The 21,904-nt window shown below is 39.7% G+C and overlaps 2 protein-coding genes across 5 annotated transcripts in view; one reads left to right on the top strand and one right to left on the bottom strand.

The window, feature by feature from the left end:
• Positions 1-1,296, top strand: part of LOC136845051 (uncharacterized) — an 8,975-nt gene extending 7,679 nt beyond the window's left edge. Inside the window, exon 3 of the mRNA XM_067114799.1 lies at positions 274-1,296. Coding sequence (XP_066970900.1) covers positions 274-684 — 411 coding nt within the window. The 3' untranslated portion in view covers positions 685-1,296. The remainder of the gene's footprint in view (positions 1-273) is intronic.
• Positions 1-12,638, bottom strand: part of LOC136845048 (phosphatidylcholine:ceramide cholinephosphotransferase 1-like) — a 274,371-nt gene extending 261,733 nt beyond the window's left edge. For 2 of the 4 annotated variants that reach the window (XM_067114793.1, XM_067114796.1), the window contains exon 1: positions 12,516-12,638. The gene's annotated coding sequence lies outside the window, so the exon portion shown is untranslated. The remainder of the gene's footprint in view (positions 1-12,515) is intronic. The other 2 variants (XM_067114792.1, XM_067114797.1) reach the window with 1 other exon arrangement.
• Between the last annotated feature and the right edge of the window lie 9,266 nt (positions 12,639-21,904).

Genomic DNA, 21,904 nt, shown 5'->3' with positions numbered 1-21,904 from the left:
TGACGAAAACAAATGACGTCAAGACATCATTGCCTAATCAGAGGACACTGCTAAACCTGAAGAACGAGAGAATCGTGGGAAAACAATGGCAAGGAGAGATTTCTCATCCTTCTTGTAAAACGATTATTTCTTTTATTTTATGTAACCAAGTTATATTTTTTTTCTTCAACCGACACTTACTGGTTGTCCCTTGAATCTCAAAGTTCCTGCTTCCGTCCCATTCAGTCACATAAATCCTAAAGCTACCCTTTCTTTCCCTCTGACCCCACACAGCTGCTGAGCATGGACAAGGTCAGCCACGCCCCAGACGCCAGCCACCACATCTACGAGGAGTTCGACGAGGACACCCTGTCGCGCCTCCGCCAGAAGATGAACGCCGCGACCTTGGGCGAGTGCCTGGTCGCGCCCAAGCCTTCCGAGCAACAGCCGCCACCGGCCGCCGTGGGCAACGAGTACGACATCCCGAAGGGCGTCCCCCTGCGAGCACGTCCTTACGAGAGAGTGAAGGGAGCGATCCTGCCGAAGGAGAGGGTCTACGCGAACGAGGCCAGCCTCACGCTCATCGAGCAGAAGATCAAGGCCACCACGGGCATCAGGGACTCCATGCCCGAGACGCACTACATCGAGATGCACGGCATCGTCAATAGGGGGTCGGTGGACATGGGCACCTTGGGAGGCCAATGAGAGACGGGACACTGCAACTACAAGGGCTTCTCGAGGAAAGGAAAGATAAAACGAAGTATTGCTTCTCCATGTGGCCGAGTTCAAGGGTCCTTTAAAAACAGGATCCTTTAAATACAGGGTCCTTTAAATACAGGGTCCTTTAAAAACCCATGTCTCTGCCTGAATGACTGACTGACTGACCTGACCATTTGTTGAGAGAGGGTCACAAAAAAATAGTAAATAAACTCCAGTGGCTGTTTGACCCGACAGCTTAGAGACACAGTGAGAAAGGTTAAAAGAAAAATACTTCCTACTGCAGATACCCTCCTTGACCTGAAAATGCAACAAGATACAAATTAAGCGTTCCGACAATACTGACCCTTCTTGACCTAGGTTAAAATGTGATAATACTTACGGGTGTGACATCATAAAAATGATGAGATTATGAGACTGTGAGATGAGAGGGTATCAGTCGAGAGGGGGGGGAGTGAAATTACAGGAAACAATACATAAATGAAGAATATTCATATTGCACGTGACTTATTCACATTCAAACATAAGTGCACTTTCGAGAGGGCAATCAACTTTCACTCACCGCAACGAGTATGACACTCGACAGGAAATATAAATCACGTAAAAGGAAAATAATTTCAACAGCTGCGAAGAAACCATCGGAAGGGACAACAAAGGCAATAAAAAAAAAAGAACCATTTCATGACGGAGAATGAAGCAAGCACGAAAAACAAATTCCCCTCAAATGATGGCAGACGTGAGAAGTAACAAAGAAGATTCAGAAGACAAACTTCTCACAGCAACTATAGGCAAATAAACAAACAAAAGACGCACCATTAAAATGAAAACAAATCCTAATCGACCGGAAATCCTACCAGAATGAGGACGGCAGGATTTTCGACGGCCATTCAAGTTAAAACTCCTGCTGTTGAGGAGGAGGCGAAGGTACAGAGGTACAGAGAAAGTCTAAATTATAAAAATTATTTTGATCAAAACTCTTCCGAACTTCGGTAGGACTGATTGTCCTCCAGCCTTCGTTTTCCCCCAACTCGTACAACCTTCTTCTTCCATCTTTTGTCGTTTCCTTAGGGGCCAAAACCCGCACCCCTTCCTTCCTTTCTTTTCTTACCTTACCTCGTCTCCATGGCCCACAAAACCAAGGTCTAACGAAGCTCGCTCCTAGAATGACCCCGATAAACAACCGCGTCACAGAGGTGACGAAAGGACTTCCGCCCCGAAAAGAAAGTGTTGCAATGCTACACGTCCAGTTCTCGAGGACCAAGGGAAACCTGACTTGGGGTCAAGTACGCCCTGGTCGATCTGTGACAATAATGGCAGTAAGATCATGACGTCACTGGAAGCGTTGTTGCATTGTTTAATTTAAGGAGACTTCCTGAGCGAGGCTCTCCGCTGAAATGAAGTTATGTGGGAAACCATTGCCTTATTCGTTGTAAACATGATAAATATATGAATTTCTACGTTGTTGCAAAGCCTCTTTAAATCCAGCCGTAGCCTCGTAGACTAAAATGTAGCCAATTGCAGCTGTGTGTGCGTTTCCTGCATAAAGTCTGTGCCAGATCACGAGACACGAAAAAAAACAGTAGTAGGACATTGATACTTCTGTTTATTATCCTGTACAACTGCTGTAAGCTATGTATCTTTTTGTTTAGATGATAAGTTCCGTACATGTCTCATGGCCGGCCATTTCAGTGAATTCGGATACATTCTTACATAAAAATTAAAGTACGACAGCGTTCTGCTTTCAGATTGTATTGTATACATCACTGCCAAATTATATATATATATATATATATATATATATATATATATATATATATATATATATATATATATATATATATATATATATATATATATATATATATATATATATATTATTCCCTGAGTTATCCCAAGACCGACATAGTATCTTCTTTCAAACTATGGGTTCTGCACCACTGCACTCCCAAAAGTCAAAGGCCAGTCAGTTTGCAAGCAGTGAAAACTACCTGTGCATACCTGCTTGACAAAGTAATTAGTGTCAGTTTCAGTGATAATTCCCCACTTACTAATGACTCTACGAGTGAAATGGGTTATACTTTGTAAATAAAATTGCCCAAGTGTATAAAGGTTGACTTATTTCCACCCTTAGAACAGAAGACGACCACTACAAGGTTCATTCAGCCCTGTTCTGTGAGCTCTTCTTTTCAAATATATCTTTCATGATACTTTTCGCCAGCCTATCATTCTCCATTCTCCCCACACGACAAAACCATCTCCCAACACTCACAGCCATCCTTTCGCCTGTATACAATATTGTAAAGAATAGAATAGAATACAGAATTTACGCCAAGGGCCAAGCGCTAGGACCTATAAGGTCATTAAACGCTGAAACGGAAAATGACAGCAAAAAGGTTTGGAAGGTGGAACAGGAAGAAAACTTCACAGCCACACAATAAAAAAAATGTCAGGAGAGGGTGGAATGATGAAAAATGAGAATATAAACGGAGGTACAGTAAAAGGAATGAAATGGGTTGCACTAAGGGCCGAAGGGACCCTACAAAGAACCTTAAGTAATGCCTGCAGTGCCCTGCACGAGATGCACTGATGGAACTAACCGCCTACAGGAACACTAAGGTAAACCTTTAACGGCTTTTACCCATCTCAACATCTCTCATCTTCTCAATTCTCCTTATGCCACACTTCACTTCTACGGCGGAAGGTTGGCTCAACAATCCCTTCGTACACGTGCACCTTTGCTTCCAAAGACACTCCAAGTCTCTTCTCCCATTTCACTTCACTAAACCAACCACTGAATACTATACATGGTATTTAGTCAACTTTGATGGGTCACAACCTGATTGAAGAAGGATATAAGGGTCGTAACTTCATCACCAAAGATTTGCTGGACACCAGAGGGTCAAAAGCCTCTGGAGCCACGTTCATGTTAGTGTCCAACTGCCACCTGCAACCTTGCTACATGACAGGTAGTAAACTGATTATGGAATCCAGCAGAGGAAGAGAGACAGAGAGGTGCTAGGAATTAGATAATTGAGAGAGAGAGAGGTGTGCTAGGAATTAGATAATTGAGGAATTAGATAATTGAAAGAGAGACAGAGAGAGAGAGAGAGGTGCTAGGAATTAGATAATTGAGAGAGGGAGGGATGTACTAGGAATTAGGTAATTGAGAGAGAGAGAGAGAGAGAGAGAGAGAGAGAGAGAGAGAGAGAGAGAGAGAGAGAGAGAGAGAGAGAGGTGTGCTAGGAATTAGATATTTAGGATTAGATAATTGAGAGAGAGGTACTAGGAATTAGATAACTGACAGAGAGAGAGAGAGAGAGAGAGAGAGAGAGAGAGGTTTTAGCTTGGCCATTCAATACATTTGGAAGTAAATTTTAAGCAAACCTAGATCTCATAATCAAAACTGACATGAGCATTCCACATCTGCAAAATCATAAAAAAAAAAAAAAAAAAAAAAAAATTGGTGGCACTGTCACATCCAGCAAGATCTTATTCACTACAATAAGGTGACAGAAAGATGTACCACCAGAGATTGAAAATGCCTCTATATTCTCAACTAATGAACCTATGCATGAACAACTTTAATACAAAGAAAAACATACAAACTGGAAAAACTACGTTATAATACTGTAACTGTCGTGAAACTGCCTTGCCTACGTGAAAATTAAACTGACTCATCTAATACTATGGAGATGGGTAGCCCAGTCAGCAAAATACTCTGATATGACATTGATGACCAAAGTCACTGGGATGCATAATTACGTACTGTATATCAATCAGTCAAGAGAACCTGCATCATTTGTGCTTCACGCTACAAAAATGTGATCTGCAAAGTTTCGCAAATATGCAGTGCTTTTTACACCTTCTTTCACGAACAGCAGGAACACGGTGCTTCCTTGCAATACATACACAACAGCCGTGCTAATAATAAAAGTTTCAGAATCCTGGAAAAACATCCTCATGCTGCTCTATCCCAAAATGTTAAGCCTTGTTCTGTAGATCAAAGTGAATCTTTGGTAACTACAGTTCTGTAAAAATCAATTCCTTAGTTTCTATCTAATTCTGCTAACAAGCAGGCTACGAAAACAAACAAAAACCTAGACTTTCGAGTACAGCAGTATTAAAGCTAACAAGCTAAACTGAATAACCTGTAGATCCTGATCAAGCCTAGTAAAGGTTGGGTTACACCACTTGCCAAAAGGGCGACCATGAATGAATGCCAAACAATCATGTGTTTATTAAACTGTAGCCTCGTCCACTGCCCCCAACTTGAAGATCGTAGGAGGCATGATGCTAGCTACTGTACCTCAATGCAACAGACCTTAGGAGACCAGTGTTTCCAGCAATGTGTCACAGTGACGCACGAGAAGCCAAGTGAGTGAGTTACTTCATGGATGAAACCACTTCAGACCTTGAAGGTGATTAGTCTCCTTGTGACGTCTACAGTTCTTCCTTAATCGACACTTCTAAATAATGACTTGAGACATGTAGTAACCAAATTCTGTTGCAGCACCACAACAACTGTGGCAGCTTCTGGAGCATATTATTGCTCATCTTTGGGATATTATGACTTCACTGGAAACTGAAAATGTCTAGTTCTTGAGTACTGTATGCAAATCCTCAGACTACCAGTGTTTGGTCTGGCATGAAGAAGTGATAACACTACTGGATTTCTACAAGGATAGGATTTAGACACTTGGGATGTTACTCTCATAACACAAAATTTCTCAGCTACACTACTTTTATTTTATCAGCTGAAATTTACTGCCTGATGACACTGATTAAGTGGAGGAATACTCAACAATGTCAACTGAATTAAGACCCTCACATGGTGTTTCACAAAGAAAAAATATAGTAAAATTCACGATAATTTGCATTATGTATACTGTATCTAGGAAAATGCAGTACAGTATACAAGTATACAAATTGAAGACTATAAAGTATACAGTCTTACATTTGTATACTGTATACATTATAGTCTTCATATTATTATTATTATTATTATTATTATTATTATTATTATTTCTGTAGATGAAACCTATTCACATGGAACAAGCATGCCAAAGTGGCCAAAGAATGTTGGTTTCAACCTCCCACCACAGCAGACCCAACACTGCAGCAGTAACTTATCATGATACAGAACCAGTGATTTTTCAACGCCCCTGGGGAGACGTGAACCGGAGACATCTGAGTGGCATGCCACGACACTGACCACTATACCAACGGACCAGTCACTTTTCCTAGATGCAGTATACAAATGTGAATACTACAAAGATTACCTTCAGTAAAAGCTGGTCCAGTCACTGACGTTTTAGTAACAAGGTACAGTAGTTCACCGGTGCAAGGTGAGTGAGGGATGGAGAGAACCACCCACTTACTCAACTAGCAGCATCACTTCTTCCTTTAGCAACAGGGACGTGGGGTTGGTTAGAGGTGGGATTGTGATAAAAGGCTTCTGGTATGTTTATTCGGGAAATATGCAGTTATCTTGAATTTGCAAATTGTTCCTGAGAGTACAAACCTTCTTTTAAGTGGACACTCGCTTGTTAAGTGAGAGGTTTTGTCTAAGGAACATAACAGATGTTGTCCATCCACCTGGAAATATCAGCTGCCAGGTCATGGATGTGAGCAGAAGAAGGGAGATGCCTATAACCACCTCTACAGCCTGGCATGTGAGATGTCTTGCTGCCATAGCCCTGAGCTAGTCTGGTTTGTTGTAATCACACTCCGTGGAATTTTTGGGGAATTATTGTTTCCCATGCAAGACAGGAAGAGCAGCTTGGAGGGTTGCATATTACCATGCATTCCCACGTAATATCGTTCAACCACTCCCCAAAACCCACCCACGCCCAGTTAAAGTAGATATGGAGGGAATAACACCTACCAACTGAAAATAAATCAGAGATATGAAACCCTCCTTCATAACTAAACTACCTGACCCATCCAAAGAGAATATGGCTGTTGGCCACAGGATAGAAGACGACAGATAAGACGAAGAAGTACCAGTCACCTTTCATTCAACTGACCTTTCACCACCATAAACCCTCAGGAGAGATGCTGTTCTGTCCTAGAGATCTGGCAGCCACTCATTTTGAGCAACCGGTCCTAATGAGAAAGTATTCAAGGCTTTACAGCAATGCCCAACAGGTACAAAGAGGTATAGGTGTTCTGCACTGACAGACACTTGCCCTCAGTACCTTTGCCACACTGAACACAAAAGCACATTATTCAGATAATCTGGGTCATTCTGCGACCCGGAGTGATCAACACTCAGCTAACAACTCATTGGAATCACAGTGAAAGGCAGAAAGGCATAGGTATCTAGATTGCCTAGGGAGTGTTGGAAGGCTGCCTCCTCCTCCTCCCATTTTATTAATATACGCACTAAAGTTGTGTCATCATTTATCTAAACTTTTTATCAGCCTATCATACACTCTTGGAATGTTTGCAGAGCCAAGAGCATTCTGAGACACTATCATGTACATGCATGCTGGCAAAATACACAAAAGTATAATAAATCAAGAGCCTGTCATATATGAATCCTCTGTCTGCATATACACAATACAAAAAGTGTGTTCAAGACAAGAAGGTAGTGCTGACTCTTTTTTACAAAACTCCAAAGGAGTGCAGTACAAGAAAGCAACGAGTAAGGGCCAATCTTGGGTAATGAAAGGGACAGGTAGGCATTGGTTCACGAGCATGCTCACAACCAGTGTCAAACCTACTTGTAGCAAATGGTATGAGCAAACAATGCAGTCAAATTTTGGAGATGGAAGACACACTCAAAAGTCTGACATGGTTTCTTGTGAGAGTTTTTTCCAAACTTCTTCCTACAAGAAGAAGGGCCAAGAAAAGAAAGAAAGCTCAACGAAAAGGTGGAGGAAGAAGAAACACGCTTGAATTTTTTCACCTTACTCCTACCACAAGTCTTACTCTCCCCATGGAAGACATGGTTGAGGAAGACAGAAGGGTCACCTCTGTTAGATATTGCAGGAGCATCTCCCACAGACAACACAGCAGCTACAAGGGGTTCAGTGCGGCTGAGCTCTGTGACAACAACAGCAAGAACAGAGGATACCTTAACTGGAGCTAAGTGGTCCACGACACTGCAATAGATGGGTTTCCAGGAATGCCTGGCGAGGGCCACATCCTTTCAAGTTACCCCAGTGAGTCCAAAATGACTGGATCAGAATGAAGCAGGAGTAAGAGGCAAGGAACAACAACATGCAAGCACTGTGGTCTCACCTGGAGAGAGCTTAGCACACATACACAGGTTGTCACTATTGGAGTGTGTTCTGGGCTGCTACCCCCATGAGAGTATCCCTCTCAGACTGAGTAAGAGGAGAACATGAGGGGTCATGGGAGAGGGAGGGCAGTCCAGTAGAAAAGGGCCAAAAACATTTGGCAGTGTCACAGGCAGTGTATTCTACACCAGGCAAAAGCAAACATCTTTTGGCCATCCTACATTCCTTGCTAAATCTCTCCTACTGCAAAGGGTGAATCAAGGCTACAAGTCCTACACCTACAGACTGAACAAAATTGGTGAGGATACACAGTTGAGGAAGACATGAAGAAGCCAAACATTCATTTGCATCCTTACACCTTTACTGCTCACTCACACCTTTCTCTAAAGCAACATCTATTGCACAGCACAAAAACAACCATATGGAAAACATGTTTAACAAGGCAATCAGGAGGTAACACAGATGATGTCTAGTCTTGACCTCTGCCGAAGAAAAGGCACAGCTTACAATGGCTGAGTAGGATACCAATTAACCACCTTATTGCCAAGCTTCAATGGCCATTTCCAGCTCAAGCTGGTCCATACTCAAAACTAAAAGATACTGGTTTGTATTCCTGCAGGAAAATTGTATTTAATTGCTTTTGCAATTGCAACTAACATACAGAGAGGTGATGAAATAAGGCATTCCACTGAAAGTTTCAAGGTGGTTTGGAATGAATTAAAAATATGAGATCAAATGCAGAATAGCTGGAACTTGCAGACCACAAAATTTTGTGGACCAGGCTCAACTCTATCAGGCTATATATACATCATAAAATGCTCACAGACTATTACTGTACTTGGAATCTGTCATGTCAAGTGTGATACTAACACACTTCAGGGGTTTGAAAATATATAAAATTTTAAATCAATTTGTATTTTTCCTATGAGTACAAGCCACAGCATTTTAATTAGGAATACTCATCTGCGCAAGCTGGAACCAACTGCTGAAACTCTGTAATAAGCTGGTTAATTTGAGATAGGAAGATGGGCAGAAGGATGTTCCCTCACTCACCTGCTGTAAGCTACCACTTTTCCTTTGCCATCAAGGACTATGAGGGATGGATGAAGAACAATACAAAATGATTTTAAAAATACATGTTTGTTCCTACAGAAATACAAAACATTGCTTTAACATAATAACTCACTCCGTTAGTGGGAGGGTAGTCTTTCAACTGACTGGAAAGATGAACCTTCTCTCAAATGCCACGTCCCCAGTCATAACAATAAGTAAGAGACCAATGACTCCTGTAACCTCCCATACTATCTAACATAGGGATATAAAATTGACAGGGGCCCAAGCCAGAATGAGATGTTCTGTATCTGTAATCTCACAATAAAGCAAAATTTAGACAACCAAGTGCTGCCCTACAGAAAGGCAGCTAATATCTGGTTTAATCTCAAACTGATGGTTTAGATCAGGGGTTCCCAACCTTTTTGTTCCTCTGTACCCCTTGGGCATTTTTATAGATTGCTGTGTACCCATAAAAATTGAGGATGAAAAAGAAATACATTGAAATTGATATTGTGACATAATTTTATTATGGAATCTGTGTAGACTATCTTTTCAGGCCTGGTGCAGGTACAGATTACATCCGCAAGAAGTTCCATATAATTTGATATAACTTGAGTAAAAGCTTTGTTTACTAAAATGAGGAAATTATATATAAAAAAACATGACATTGTGCAATCTCAATGCCAATTACAACATGTATTGCACAATATTGGCTATTTTCTCAGATCCAATGTACCCCCTAAGGAGTAAAAATGTAACACCGGGGGTACATGTAACACCAGGTTGGGAACCCCTGGTTTAGATGATACAGGGAGTCGCACCTTATGAACTGAAACTTTAAGAAAGTAAAATCCAATCAATTATGACATATAGACTAGCCTACATCATTTAGGTATTAATTTTAGCATACATTTTTTTTTGTTATACCATAATCTGATTTCCATTCCCAAACATCCAAATTCAAAAGGAATCACTGTTTTTGCTTATGAATTTGCTATTGCTTTAAAATGTTTCCTTTTTTTTCACAGTTCAAAACCCCTTTCCTTGCTCATTCGTAATCTCTAACTTCAGGTTACATTTTGGTCATGAAATCTGGGATGCATACTGTAAGCTATTTAACATATTTATGCTGACAGTATGATGGCATACCTAATCAAAGCTATTGATAAAATGACAAAGAACTGAGATATGTTTCTTAAACGATTAATCTCCTTACTGTATCCTAATCAATAAAACTCTAAGTACTGAAATCAGAACATCACAAAATTTCCATGGAAATTTATTTCTTGACAGAAAGTACACAGGCAACCATTATGGGACATTCATGGAAAAGTTTCTGTTGTCATTCCTCTACCTGAGAAATTAAAATATATTCTAGTCTGTAAACATTTCATAAAAAAACACTAGTGTTTTAAAATCCCTGATGTTAAAACCAGATTCATAGTTATGGTCAGAGAGTGTTCTCCAACATAGTCCCAATCCAACAGACTTTACTTGGGTACATATTTGCCCCTTCATTCCACTTCACCATAATACTTGCAACAGTACTCTTCATTTCATCAAGTCAAATTACTTTAACTGCAACTAAAATACCAATACATTCAGAATCTATATAGTCTATATTTCATACCCACCCTAAAGCTCTGTACAAAATGATGGTCAGGCAGAATGTTCTGGCTAAGTCTACACCTTAAGAATGGTCTAGTGCTTTGTCTAAAAATATCTACACAAAATGTGGTTGCTAAGCTTCAGATTTTAATGAAAGTGGCGTATGGCACAAGGTCCAATCTTTTCATGCACTAAATTACAATATACTGTAGAATAGAATACAGTATAGAATTAAAGCGAAGGCCAAGCACTGGGACCTATGAGGTCATTCAGTGCTGAAAAGGAAACCGGCAGTAAAAAGCTTTGAAATATGTAACAAGAGGAAAACCTTGCAGTTGCACTATGAATCAATTATTACAAGAGGGTCGAAAGTAACACAGAAAAGAGAGAATATGAATGCAAGATTAGCAAAAGGAATGAAAGGGGTTGCAGCTAGGGGCAAAAGGGATGCTGCAAATAGCCTTCAGTAATACCGACAGTGCACCACCAAAGGTGCACTGAAGGCGGCTCTCCCCCCACCTCCCGGACGGGATAGACTACTATACAGTAATGAATTCTCTCTCTGGAATGAGGAAGATATGCAAATGCACATGGTACAAGAAAAGAATTTTAAAAAAATGTCTGTACCTTCCATGAGAAGTTGAAAGTGAATAATTCCAACCTTGCATGGGTCCTCTTTCCTAAGAAACTCGTAAAAGTATGCTCATTTTAATGACATATAGTTTTTCTAATATTCTTTTGTACTTTATTTTGCACAATTTCAATTACTGCTCACATAATATTGTAAAAGATAAGAACTAAAACCACCAACAATCACTGGACAAATATTTACATGACATACTAGGATGGGGAGATGTAGTAGTTTTGGTGAGTTATAAATGATCTTTCTAATATTTTTTTTATATTTTATTTTACAAAAAAATTACAATTACGGGCGACATACTACCGTTAAAGGTGAGAACTAAAACCAGCAACAATCCCTGACTATATTTATGGGCAAATATATAGGAGATGTACTAGGACAGGGTGATGTACAGTAGTACCATCCCCTATGAAGTCTCATGGGAGACTGACCTTCCTCTTATCACTGAGCTGAGTGTGGGTGTTCCAATAAGAATTGCCATGAGTCATTTATGGTCTATTCAAATTAGCCTATTTGAACGTTTTCCGCAATTCATTCACGTGGTATGGCAGGAATAATGATTCCCATGTGCGCACAACCGGATCGAACCCAATACCTATTATTACGCCTCACAAGATCATTCCTGGACACAAGGGGTTAAAGGACCCATACTGCAACTTACCGTAGCTTATGCCCTCACCAGTTCTTCGCTGGGTGAGCGGGTTCCGTTCTCAGCTACCACTCTGTTGGTCGCGAGTTCGAATCTCCGACCGGCCAGTGAAGAACAAGAGAAATTTGTTTCTGGTGATAGAAATTCATTTCTCGCTATAATGTGGTTCGGATTCCACAATAAGCTGTAGGTCCCGTTGCTAGGTAACCAATTGGTTCTTAGCCACGTAAAAGTAAATCTAATCCTTCGGGCCAGCCCTAGGAGAGCTGTTAATCAGCTCAGTGGTCTGGTTAAACTACGATATACTTAACTTATGCCCTCACCTTAGACACTAAATACCACATTTTGTATCCATGGCCACTGACACACTAATGGCGGTAGCCCCAAGGACGTCAGACTCTATCTACTTGGGGTAGATGTGCCTAGGCCAGTCACCAATGGGAAACCTAATCTTTGGGAAAAAAAAAAAGGGCAACACAACACTTGGTTGAACACAGATACATCCTAACCGCATTTGGGATTCTGGGATTAGCAGATAAGCCGAAGTTAAACCAGTAACTGCCCTCTGTTCTGAAACATTTACGATAAAGAAAATATGGTAAAAGAGAATAACTGTGCCTACCTGTGTTTCACAGCAATGAACAGCGGTTCTCACAGCGTTAAACACTAACAGAACTGGATTTTAGAAAGCCGTGTATCTAGAGGTCTACAGCCAGCCACACTCAAAACCACGTGTTTTCTAATTGACATTTGTTTGTTTACATTTTTCACAACTTCAAAAATTAAGGAAAACATTACCTCAGATAATCCTTGTTTTGGCAACACTAACTTTTGTGCGTATTAGTGCTCATATAATGTCAATATTGCTGTTTTTTTCTTTTTTGGGGATAATTTGGTGAGGAACATAAATATCCAATTAGTATATTGTGATATTTTATCAGTGGTGTTTATCTCGAACCCTTAAACAACTTGCTGGAAAACAAGACCGTTTTGTATGTAAAGTAAGTTGTGCACTTTAAAAAGGCACTGACATACCTTTGGGCAACTTGCCGTCAGACTGTGCCCAAAGTGCCCGGTATTGGTGAATCAACTCGGTAGATGACCGAGTTGTTATATTGTTTAATATCTAGTGAATAGTGGTATGCAGGCTACCAATGTTGTAACTAAATCTGAGCAAAGCTGGGGATTTTCATACATGCATAGCATTAAGAATGTTTTTTTTTTTTTAAATACTCAGAAAATAGGTAGAGTTGTGCAAACAACAGGGACCACCGTTGGTCTTGATACAACTCGTCTGAGTGGATATAAGTCTGCCAGTGAAAGAAGAAAAAATCCAGTTTATGGAAGCTCAAGTGATTCGATACGTATTCAAAAGGCATTTTTTTGTTGCCCTTGTTAGTGGTATCGCTTATGCCTGAAGAAATCATCATTACCCACTATCTTTGAACATTTTAAAATTAGCGTAAAAGCAGTGTTGCACCTGCATGTTCTCTAGTTGTTCTTTTTATATTGCCTCTAGATTTTGCCCAAAATGGTCCACATTTAGTCAAAATTAAAGTCACAGTAGCTAGTCACCTCGTCTCTAGTAAGAACTTTTTCTTAGCGGAAATATGATTGCTAAATCGACGTATAGGATGTAGACCCACGACGATCATGCAATAATATCGTCAGTTTCAAAATCTAAGAGTATAGTTTTCTCAACGATAACTTCTGAAAAACAATAGCTGTCAACTTTAAGAATAATAGGGATCGTGTCAAGATTAGCGAACCCAACATCTCCATGTCAAGAACAGCGAACCCAGTGATCCCCATGTCAAGAATAGCCAACCCTTTCCTGTCCGAACTCCAATTCCCCATGAGGGTTAGTACTAAACACGGCGAAGCAGTTATTCATCTGAACTGTTTCGCCGTTTAGTACTAGCCCGTGGGGGGTCAAATGTATTTCGCCTTGTTTAGTACTGGCCCCTGTGGGATCAAATGTCTGTTACCGAAGTGTTCCTGTCTGGAACAGCGAACCCGATTATTCCCACGTAAAGAATAACGAACCCAATAATCTTCTTGTAAAGAATAGCGAACCCTGCTGCGAGTGGGTTCGCTAATCTTGACATGATCCAATAACAGCACCAAACTTTGGCGAACAGGTTACTGGGTGTCATAGCTAAAGTATCCCCACAGAAAACTGGAGATTAGCTTTGAACTGTAATGCTTTGATTAACAAATACAGTTACGGCATAAGCAGAATCAGGTTTATTGGTTTTTATATGGCAGGATAGAATTAGAAATTACATCATAGGGTAATTTAATAGGTTAAACAGGTAGATGAGACAATAATGAAGAAAAACGGTACTTGATAGTGTTAGGTGCATGGGTTCCTGTCGGCACCAGGGGAGTTGGAAGACCTAGACCTACTTGGGTAAGAACTATGGGTGGGGAGGCTGGGCATGAAATTTGTGGAATACAAAGCACAGAAAAGATATGGGTGGCAGAATTTCGCATATTTGAGAATTCTGTACATAGGATGGCTTACACAGATGAGTCCTGAAGGCCAACTTCAAGGTTATATACTTTGGCCGAACTGAAGATGACGATACAGAATATTTATTCACTTGCAGTATGCAGAGTAAGTAGAAACTAAATGATTCTATATAAAGAATTCCATTAGAATGTATTAGACGAACAATAAGGGTTAAAATATATTCGTCCGGGATGCACTTACAATCAAAACTATAGATGGAATCGTGCTTTTTGCAAAATCTTCTAAGTTCTGTTATTATGATCGTTCATTATTGATTTGTTATCCTCACGTAACACTGAAATATTACCAATACTGCTCTGCATAACGGTGTGAAGTTTGTCAAGCCAAGTTTATGTGTTTAATTATTTCTTTGAACTCCTGATCATCTGAAAACCACACATTATCACACGTTGCCCATGAAGTGTAACCTGTAAGTGAATTCCTTATACCTTAGCCTGACGCAGCGAGGTTTAATTATGTTTTTACCTTTTATAGAATGACTTGTCTGTCTTGGAGATACAAGACCTACATGAATTGCTAGTGTCGCTTATTTATATTGTTTTCGTCTTTGCTATTACATCCAATTGTCAGAGTAAGTTGGATTTGCGTTAAAATAAATCTTTGTCAAGAGAGTTCCATATTTTTTTGTCCGCCATAAATATGACAGTACTACGACGGAATGTCTTTTTTTTTTTTTTCTTTACAAATGAACAAATATTACTCGAGGTAAAGTTTGTGTTGGTTAAAACTCGCTATATGTAAAGTTAGGAACATTTGTCTGTTTAACAATATGGGTCCACTTTTGTATTTAATAAATAATTTTGTATGTAATGAGAGCCACATAAGATCTTTCATAGCGTAAATCAGAATACGTTCCTAAATCCCTTTGTAAGACCTGTTTCCATAAATAAGTTTGAAATGCACTGTATAAAGATCTGCTGTGAAAGCACACGATTTACAGTCATTAAATAAATTAACATAAGATCTTACGTCCAACTTTTAAGTTGGATGTAAAAGTGTCATCGAATAAAGTGACAAATGACAACCCATTTACTACTAGCTGTTTAACTGTTATGTTGAACAGTTAATGATCAGAAATGATTCCCAGTATCATATTATTATTATTATATTATTATTATTATTATTTCGGTAGGTGAAGACTAGATTTTTATTACTGAAAATGCATTTAGGCTATATACGTGTATACATTATTTATGAGATTTCCTTTCATATAGATATATCCATTGATTATGGGGTTTTCGTTATAAATAGGTATCCATTATTTATGGAAATTTCGTTTTTATAAATGTAGGCTATCCATTAATAATGGGATTTTTTTGTTAGAATAATAAATATATTAATTTTGGGATTTTCGTTCATAGAAATGGGTATCCATTAATTAAGAGGTTTTCATTTTTATAAATAGATTAGATAAGGAAGGACCTCATGGTAACCTATGTTATGTTATTGGTGGGTCAGGTGAGACCTGGTGCCTCAGGCTAAGATAGGTTAGGTCATAACCCCTGTTATGCAAGGCCCTGGTGCCCAAGGTTGAGTTAGATTAGGTGAGGTCATAGCCTTATTATCTAATTTAAAGTGCCCTAAATTTGTTTAGGTGATGGGGTCCTGGATGGGGAAGCTCACTTGGCTAGGTAAGGCCCCAGCACTGTAGGTTAGGTCAGGCGAGCATTTCCAGCTCCCTCCCCCCCCCACCCCACCCTTGCTAGGTAAGGCCTAACACTGTACGTTAGGTTAGGTGAGTTAGTCCTGCACTCTCCTCCCCCTCCACCCTGGCTAGGTAAGGCCCCAGCCCTTTAGGTTGGGTTAGATGAGTTGGTCCAGCACTCACCCCGCCTCCACCCCAGTTAGGTAAGGCCCAGCACTGTAGGTTAGGTCAGGTGAATGGGTTCAGCATCCCTCTCCACTCCAGCTAGGTGAGGACCTGGCCCCCCTTGGTTAGGTTAGATAAATCCATCCATGTATTTTACTAGTTTTGTATTTTCCCCTACCCAAAAACCCCACTTGCCTACTGTGGTCCCAAAACTGTATGATGTAAAGGGTTGAGCCAGTATCTCTAAAACTAGTCATTTACCAACAAAATAAACCTCAGAAATGTTCAAAGTTCACAATAAAAAGGAAAATTGTATATTCAGCTCCAGGGTGTGATAATGGTTTAAAATAAAAGTTTATCCAAAGTATTTTACAAGTACGCCAGGGAGAGCAAAGGCATTGTACATTGCTATCTAGGGGTATATACTGGGTTGTAGGATCAACTTGCTGGCCTCAAACGTACACTAGGGTTCATATAAGAGGCAAGGCAGTTTTTCAAGCTTGCTGTGGTCACAACTTGCTCGTGGTGTCTTGGATCAAGTTAATAGTTTGATATGCAGATTAGTTTCCCCGCACCCTGGCACAACTAGCAAGCAACTTTCCTACCACTGATTTGTCAGAAGTAGTTCTACATGCCAGCAGATGAAAAATTACTCCCCTTTAAGTTGTTTTGCCAATCTTAAAGCTGTCAAATGACCTCCCCCTAGAGAAACTTCAAGAAGGTTATTCTTTCTCCGTTAATGGGGTAAACTTTACCTTGAGAAGACAGGGCATTAATGTTCACTCTTCACTTGACAAATTTGAGCTGAGAGTAGTCTTGCCTAGCCAGCCAGATCAGTCTTGGGTTTCTCTCTACACTTTCAAAAGAATAAAGTTAAGGTGGCTGCAGAGATGAGATGCTCTGATAGCCAGGAGACCTTGATCTTCCATGTGGTCTCATTCAGGTCCTCAAGGGCAACAAACTGAATTGTGGCCAAGCCCTAGGATGCATTATGTGCCTTTGGCACAGTAACACAAGCACTTTTTTCACCATTTTGTCAAAGTATTATATATGCCTCCAACCAAATATTTTACTTATTGTAATACTATTCATTTTGTAAATACAGTACATTTGTCAATTAAAACATCATGCTTGTAGGAAAATTGCTAGCTTCCATTATATTTGGTGTAAAAAGAAAGCTGTAGGCTTTGCTTAGGCTATAACAGATAACTGTTGTTTTCACCACAAAGCATTTTTAAAAGAATAATTCATTTCTTCTATATATGATATAATAAAATCTAATTGCGACAGCTAATCATGCTTCTGTTACCCAGTCGAGATTTGCATAACTATAAAAGAAAAAAATAAAAGCTTTAGGGACAATATTAGCCCCTGGACTACAAATTCTATTACCAAACCTAATTGAGGATCACCTGCCTGCCTCTCTCATAAGTATATTTTAGATGGTAGCAGTGTGTGCTCATTGTGACAGGTTACTGTTGGTTGAGCACATTTTGGTGTGCTGTTCCCAATTTGTAAGCAGCATGAGAAAATATGCTCTTAACCTGAAATCTCTAGAGACTTTGCATGCCATTGATGGTTACCATGTTAGCACTGTACCTTCATTGCCTCAGGCTAATGTTTATTTGATTTGTGTACTATACTTGGTATCTTAGATGTCCACCATCTGTCCAGTTTTGGTCATTCATCTTCCATCTTGGTTCGTTTATCAGGGAATGGCTCACAGGGCGGGTACCAAATGTTGCCTAGTGTCTTTTCACATTTGATGAATTTTTGTTTGGTCAAACCTTGTACATTAGGCAAATATATATTTAACATTTCTTTTTTGCTTACAGCTAACATTTACACTGCACATTCACAGATAAACAGGCTGGCATCAGTTGCTGTTTACTTTAATTATAAGCTACTAAGTTACTAAGAATTAATATCAACATACATGACATTAAAAGAAGGGTCAACAAAAGATGAATGGAAAATAATTTATATTTACACACAATATCAAAGTTCATTTGAATACAAAAATTAAATATATCAAAAAATACATTATATTAACACCATGTACTGTACAAGAAAATAAGAACACAGCATACGCATCTTACAGGTACATATACAGTACAGTAATACACTTTAATAAAATACACTAGTATCACAAATTTGTGGCTAAAGAAAATTTTATTCCTAAACCATGAACTAAAATGGGTCACAGTCACAAAAGAACTTCATGTGATCTCTGCACATGTAAAGCACCTTGAAAATGCACTGTTACCTTGATTGTGTAGTTAAAATTCTAATTATAGGCAGGCCCTGGTTTACTACGGGGGTTCTGTTCTTACGCCATATCATAAGCCGAAAATAGTCGTAAGCCAAAAAATCGTCGAAAATCATAAGAAAACCTTACTTTAAATCGTTTGGATATCTTGAAAATGATGTAACCTGCATTATTATTGAGTTTTTCATAAAAAAAAAAAATTTTACCAATCTGCCATTTTGGAGCCAAATTTCTTCCTTCGGATCGGCGTCATAAGTGTCGTAACCCCTGCACATGGATTGTAAACTGGAAAGTAATTTTTGATTAATATATTTGAAGAGCGCCATAAGCTCAGAGTGTCGTAAGCCGAGCCTGTTGTAACACGGGGACTGCCTGTACAGTATTTATCAAGCCATAAAATTATAAACCTTTGCAAATCAAGATCTTTACTACCATTTTAAAAATATGACATTTTGAGAAGATAGTACTGTACATAATTGCAATTATCACAAAATATTCTTAGATCAATTTGGCACAAACTTAAGTAAGATTATGTATCTGTAGACATTTTAGAAATGCAACTTGTTTTGACAGCATCCACAGATTTCATGAACGGTTCAAAAACAATCTTAAAAAATTACCACATTTCTTGCAGCGTAACCCATCATTGGGTCACAGTATAGTCATACCTGGTACAGTACATTGCTACCACAGTACTAGAAAGTTGTATTTTATTTCCTACATATTTTTTAGAATGATTCCATGTAAAGTATTCTTCTGCCTTTGTCACCTCCTTTGTGACTATGGCATCGCTGATGTAGACTGCTGTGCAGTATTTCCCCACAGGTACAGGCTCAACAGACAAACACAACGCACCTTCTATGCCAGTGGTAAACAGCCAACTACTTAATGAATAAATAAATATGGCAGTTAGAAGACACAGTTTGTAGACTTTGCAAGAAATGTGACAAAAATCTTTGCAGATATACTACATATCTAATACACTTTGTCAATACACACAACAAAGACTTGGAAAAAAAAAAATCAATATTTTGTGAGGGCATGATAGTCATTGAAGCAAGGGGTAGCACAAAGAGCAACACGACAGGCTTTACACTCAAACCTCACAAGTTTCCTCTTCCTTTCACGCAAACTTGTGTGGGAGCAAACGTAGCAGCCTCGTTGCAGCACCTTCTGCTTGCCACTTGTGGACAATGCTAGTGGCACAAGACGATGAATGTTCATAAACTCTGCCTGCTTAAGGCGTTCTTCATTAGACTGAGTGGGAGCTGCTGTAGGGGAACATCGAGGGCGATGGTGTGTGATATTCTTCTCTAATAACTGCTTGATGATAGATCGACTGAAGTCACACAAGGTCATCCTCTTTGGTGGATGAGTGGCATGGTACATATTGAGGGCATTCAGTATACACACATCTAAAAGATGGAAGAAAGCCTTGAGGTACCACTTGCAAGACTTTCGTAGAAACTCAATATCGCCAATCATATCCACCTGGTTGAGCATACAAGTGTTGGAGACATAGTCAAGGACAGCATCTGGTTTTTGCACCCTTTCCCTAGTGGCATAACTGATACGTCCAGTATCAATGAGAATTCCTCGATGGATAGTAGTGATTAAGTGAATTTCTCTTTTGTCATGCCACTGCATTGCTAGGATTTCACCAGACTTGAACGTTCTGAGTGGTGGATCTGTAGCTGACTGTCCTACTGCGCACATTACAGGCATCCCTTTGCGTGTCATTTTCAGTGTGCCACAAAATCCAGTGTTACTACTGAGGAGATAATCAGCAAGGGATGGGCTGGTGTACCAGTAGTCAGTGTAAAGGATGTGCCCTTTACCAAGGTATGGACGAAGGAGGACCTTGACTACTGTTCCACTATGACCAAGAGGGTCATCATCAGAGACATCAACATTGGTTCCAATGTAGATAAATAGGTCCAGAATAATCCGTGTCAAACAGTCACAAATGACAAAGCACTTGATATCTGACCGGTGCCTTTTCCGGGGATTGCATTGTTTGAAAAGCAGGCGTCCCTTGAAAAGTATCAAGCTTTCATCAATTACAACATTCTGATGGGGATAGAAAAACTTTTTAAATCTCTCCCGAAACATGTTAAGCAACTCTCGTATTCTCCAAAGACGGTCAGCTTGAGGATTTTTGTTACTGGTGAAATGAAGGTTTGACATGATCTGACACCAGCGGTCCCTGGACATGAACTTGCTAAATCCAGGGTTCCCAGTAATGTAGTCCTTCTTCCAGTATTCCTTCATGTGCTTCTTGCTATGTGACATGAGCATGATGAGTGCCAAGAAGATGTACATCTCCTCAATTGTAACTTCAGTCCACTGAACTTGGTGACCACGTCGATAGTAAGAAGTCAGATCATCCCTCTGTTTTGCATAGCAGTTTGTCTTGGAAACAATGAAAGACATCATCTGGATGTCAAAGAAGAGAAGAAAAAAGTCAGTGGGCTGAGAATTACTGTTGAGAGTGAAGGCACTGGTGAATCCACATGTTGATGAACTGAACTCAAACTTTCGAGGTATAAAATTGTCTCCATCTGTCCAACTGAATGTCTTTGTTGGTGGAGGACTGGGCCTACGTGAATGAGGACGATATTTTCGTTTATGTTTGCAAGTAGAAGGGCTGTCAAGAGTTAGCTCAGGAGTAGGGAAGGCCTCAGTGGTGGGCTGTTCAGCAAGAGGGTCATCAACAGCAGGCTGAGCAGCAAGTGGATCGTCGCGTTCCAGAGGGGAACTGCAGCTCATATAAGGTTGAAGTTTTGTAGTAATGTCTTCTTCATAGTTGGAAGTGTCATTGGAAGTGTTGTCAGGTTTGTAAGAGCTGTCACTATCACTTGCATCCTCATCTATTTCTAATTCCTCAAAGGGAGGAACATCATCTACACCATTTCTGTCACCAGTGTCATCATCAAACATCAAACGTTCAAGAGACATCAGGTGTAAGGCAGTAGCCGGAGAACTCAGGTCTACGTTGGGCAGAGGTTTGTCAGCAGTATCTGAAATGTTTATAAAGTTTTTTGTTACCAATGTAATTCATTTAAAAACTAGCCAAAGGTATGAATCTATGGCCATAACATTAGCAAAATGACAAATTTTTAATTAATTTGTATTTTTCATAGCTAACAAATCTACGATCTTAACGTAAAGATAAATCTTCTAGCACCAGCTGGAAACCAGTAAAAAACATAAAATTGTAGAACAAGGTGTTGGTGGCAACGTATGAGAGAGGAGGCATCAGCCGACCTCCCTTAACCCGAGTGCTGTGACGTATCCAGTTTCTTCCAGCCCAGGGAATCAATTTGAGGGGTGGCAAGAGGTGGGCAATATACATTAAGACCATAGGTTTGTTAGCTATGAAAAATACAGATTAAT

This window comes from Macrobrachium rosenbergii, chromosome 13 (assembly GCF_040412425.1).
Source record: "Macrobrachium rosenbergii isolate ZJJX-2024 chromosome 13, ASM4041242v1, whole genome shotgun sequence".
Lineage (NCBI taxonomy): Eukaryota > Metazoa > Arthropoda > Malacostraca > Decapoda > Palaemonidae > Macrobrachium > Macrobrachium rosenbergii.
Note: the sequence above shows the minus strand (reverse complement) of the source record. Positions and strands in the feature narration are given on the sequence as shown.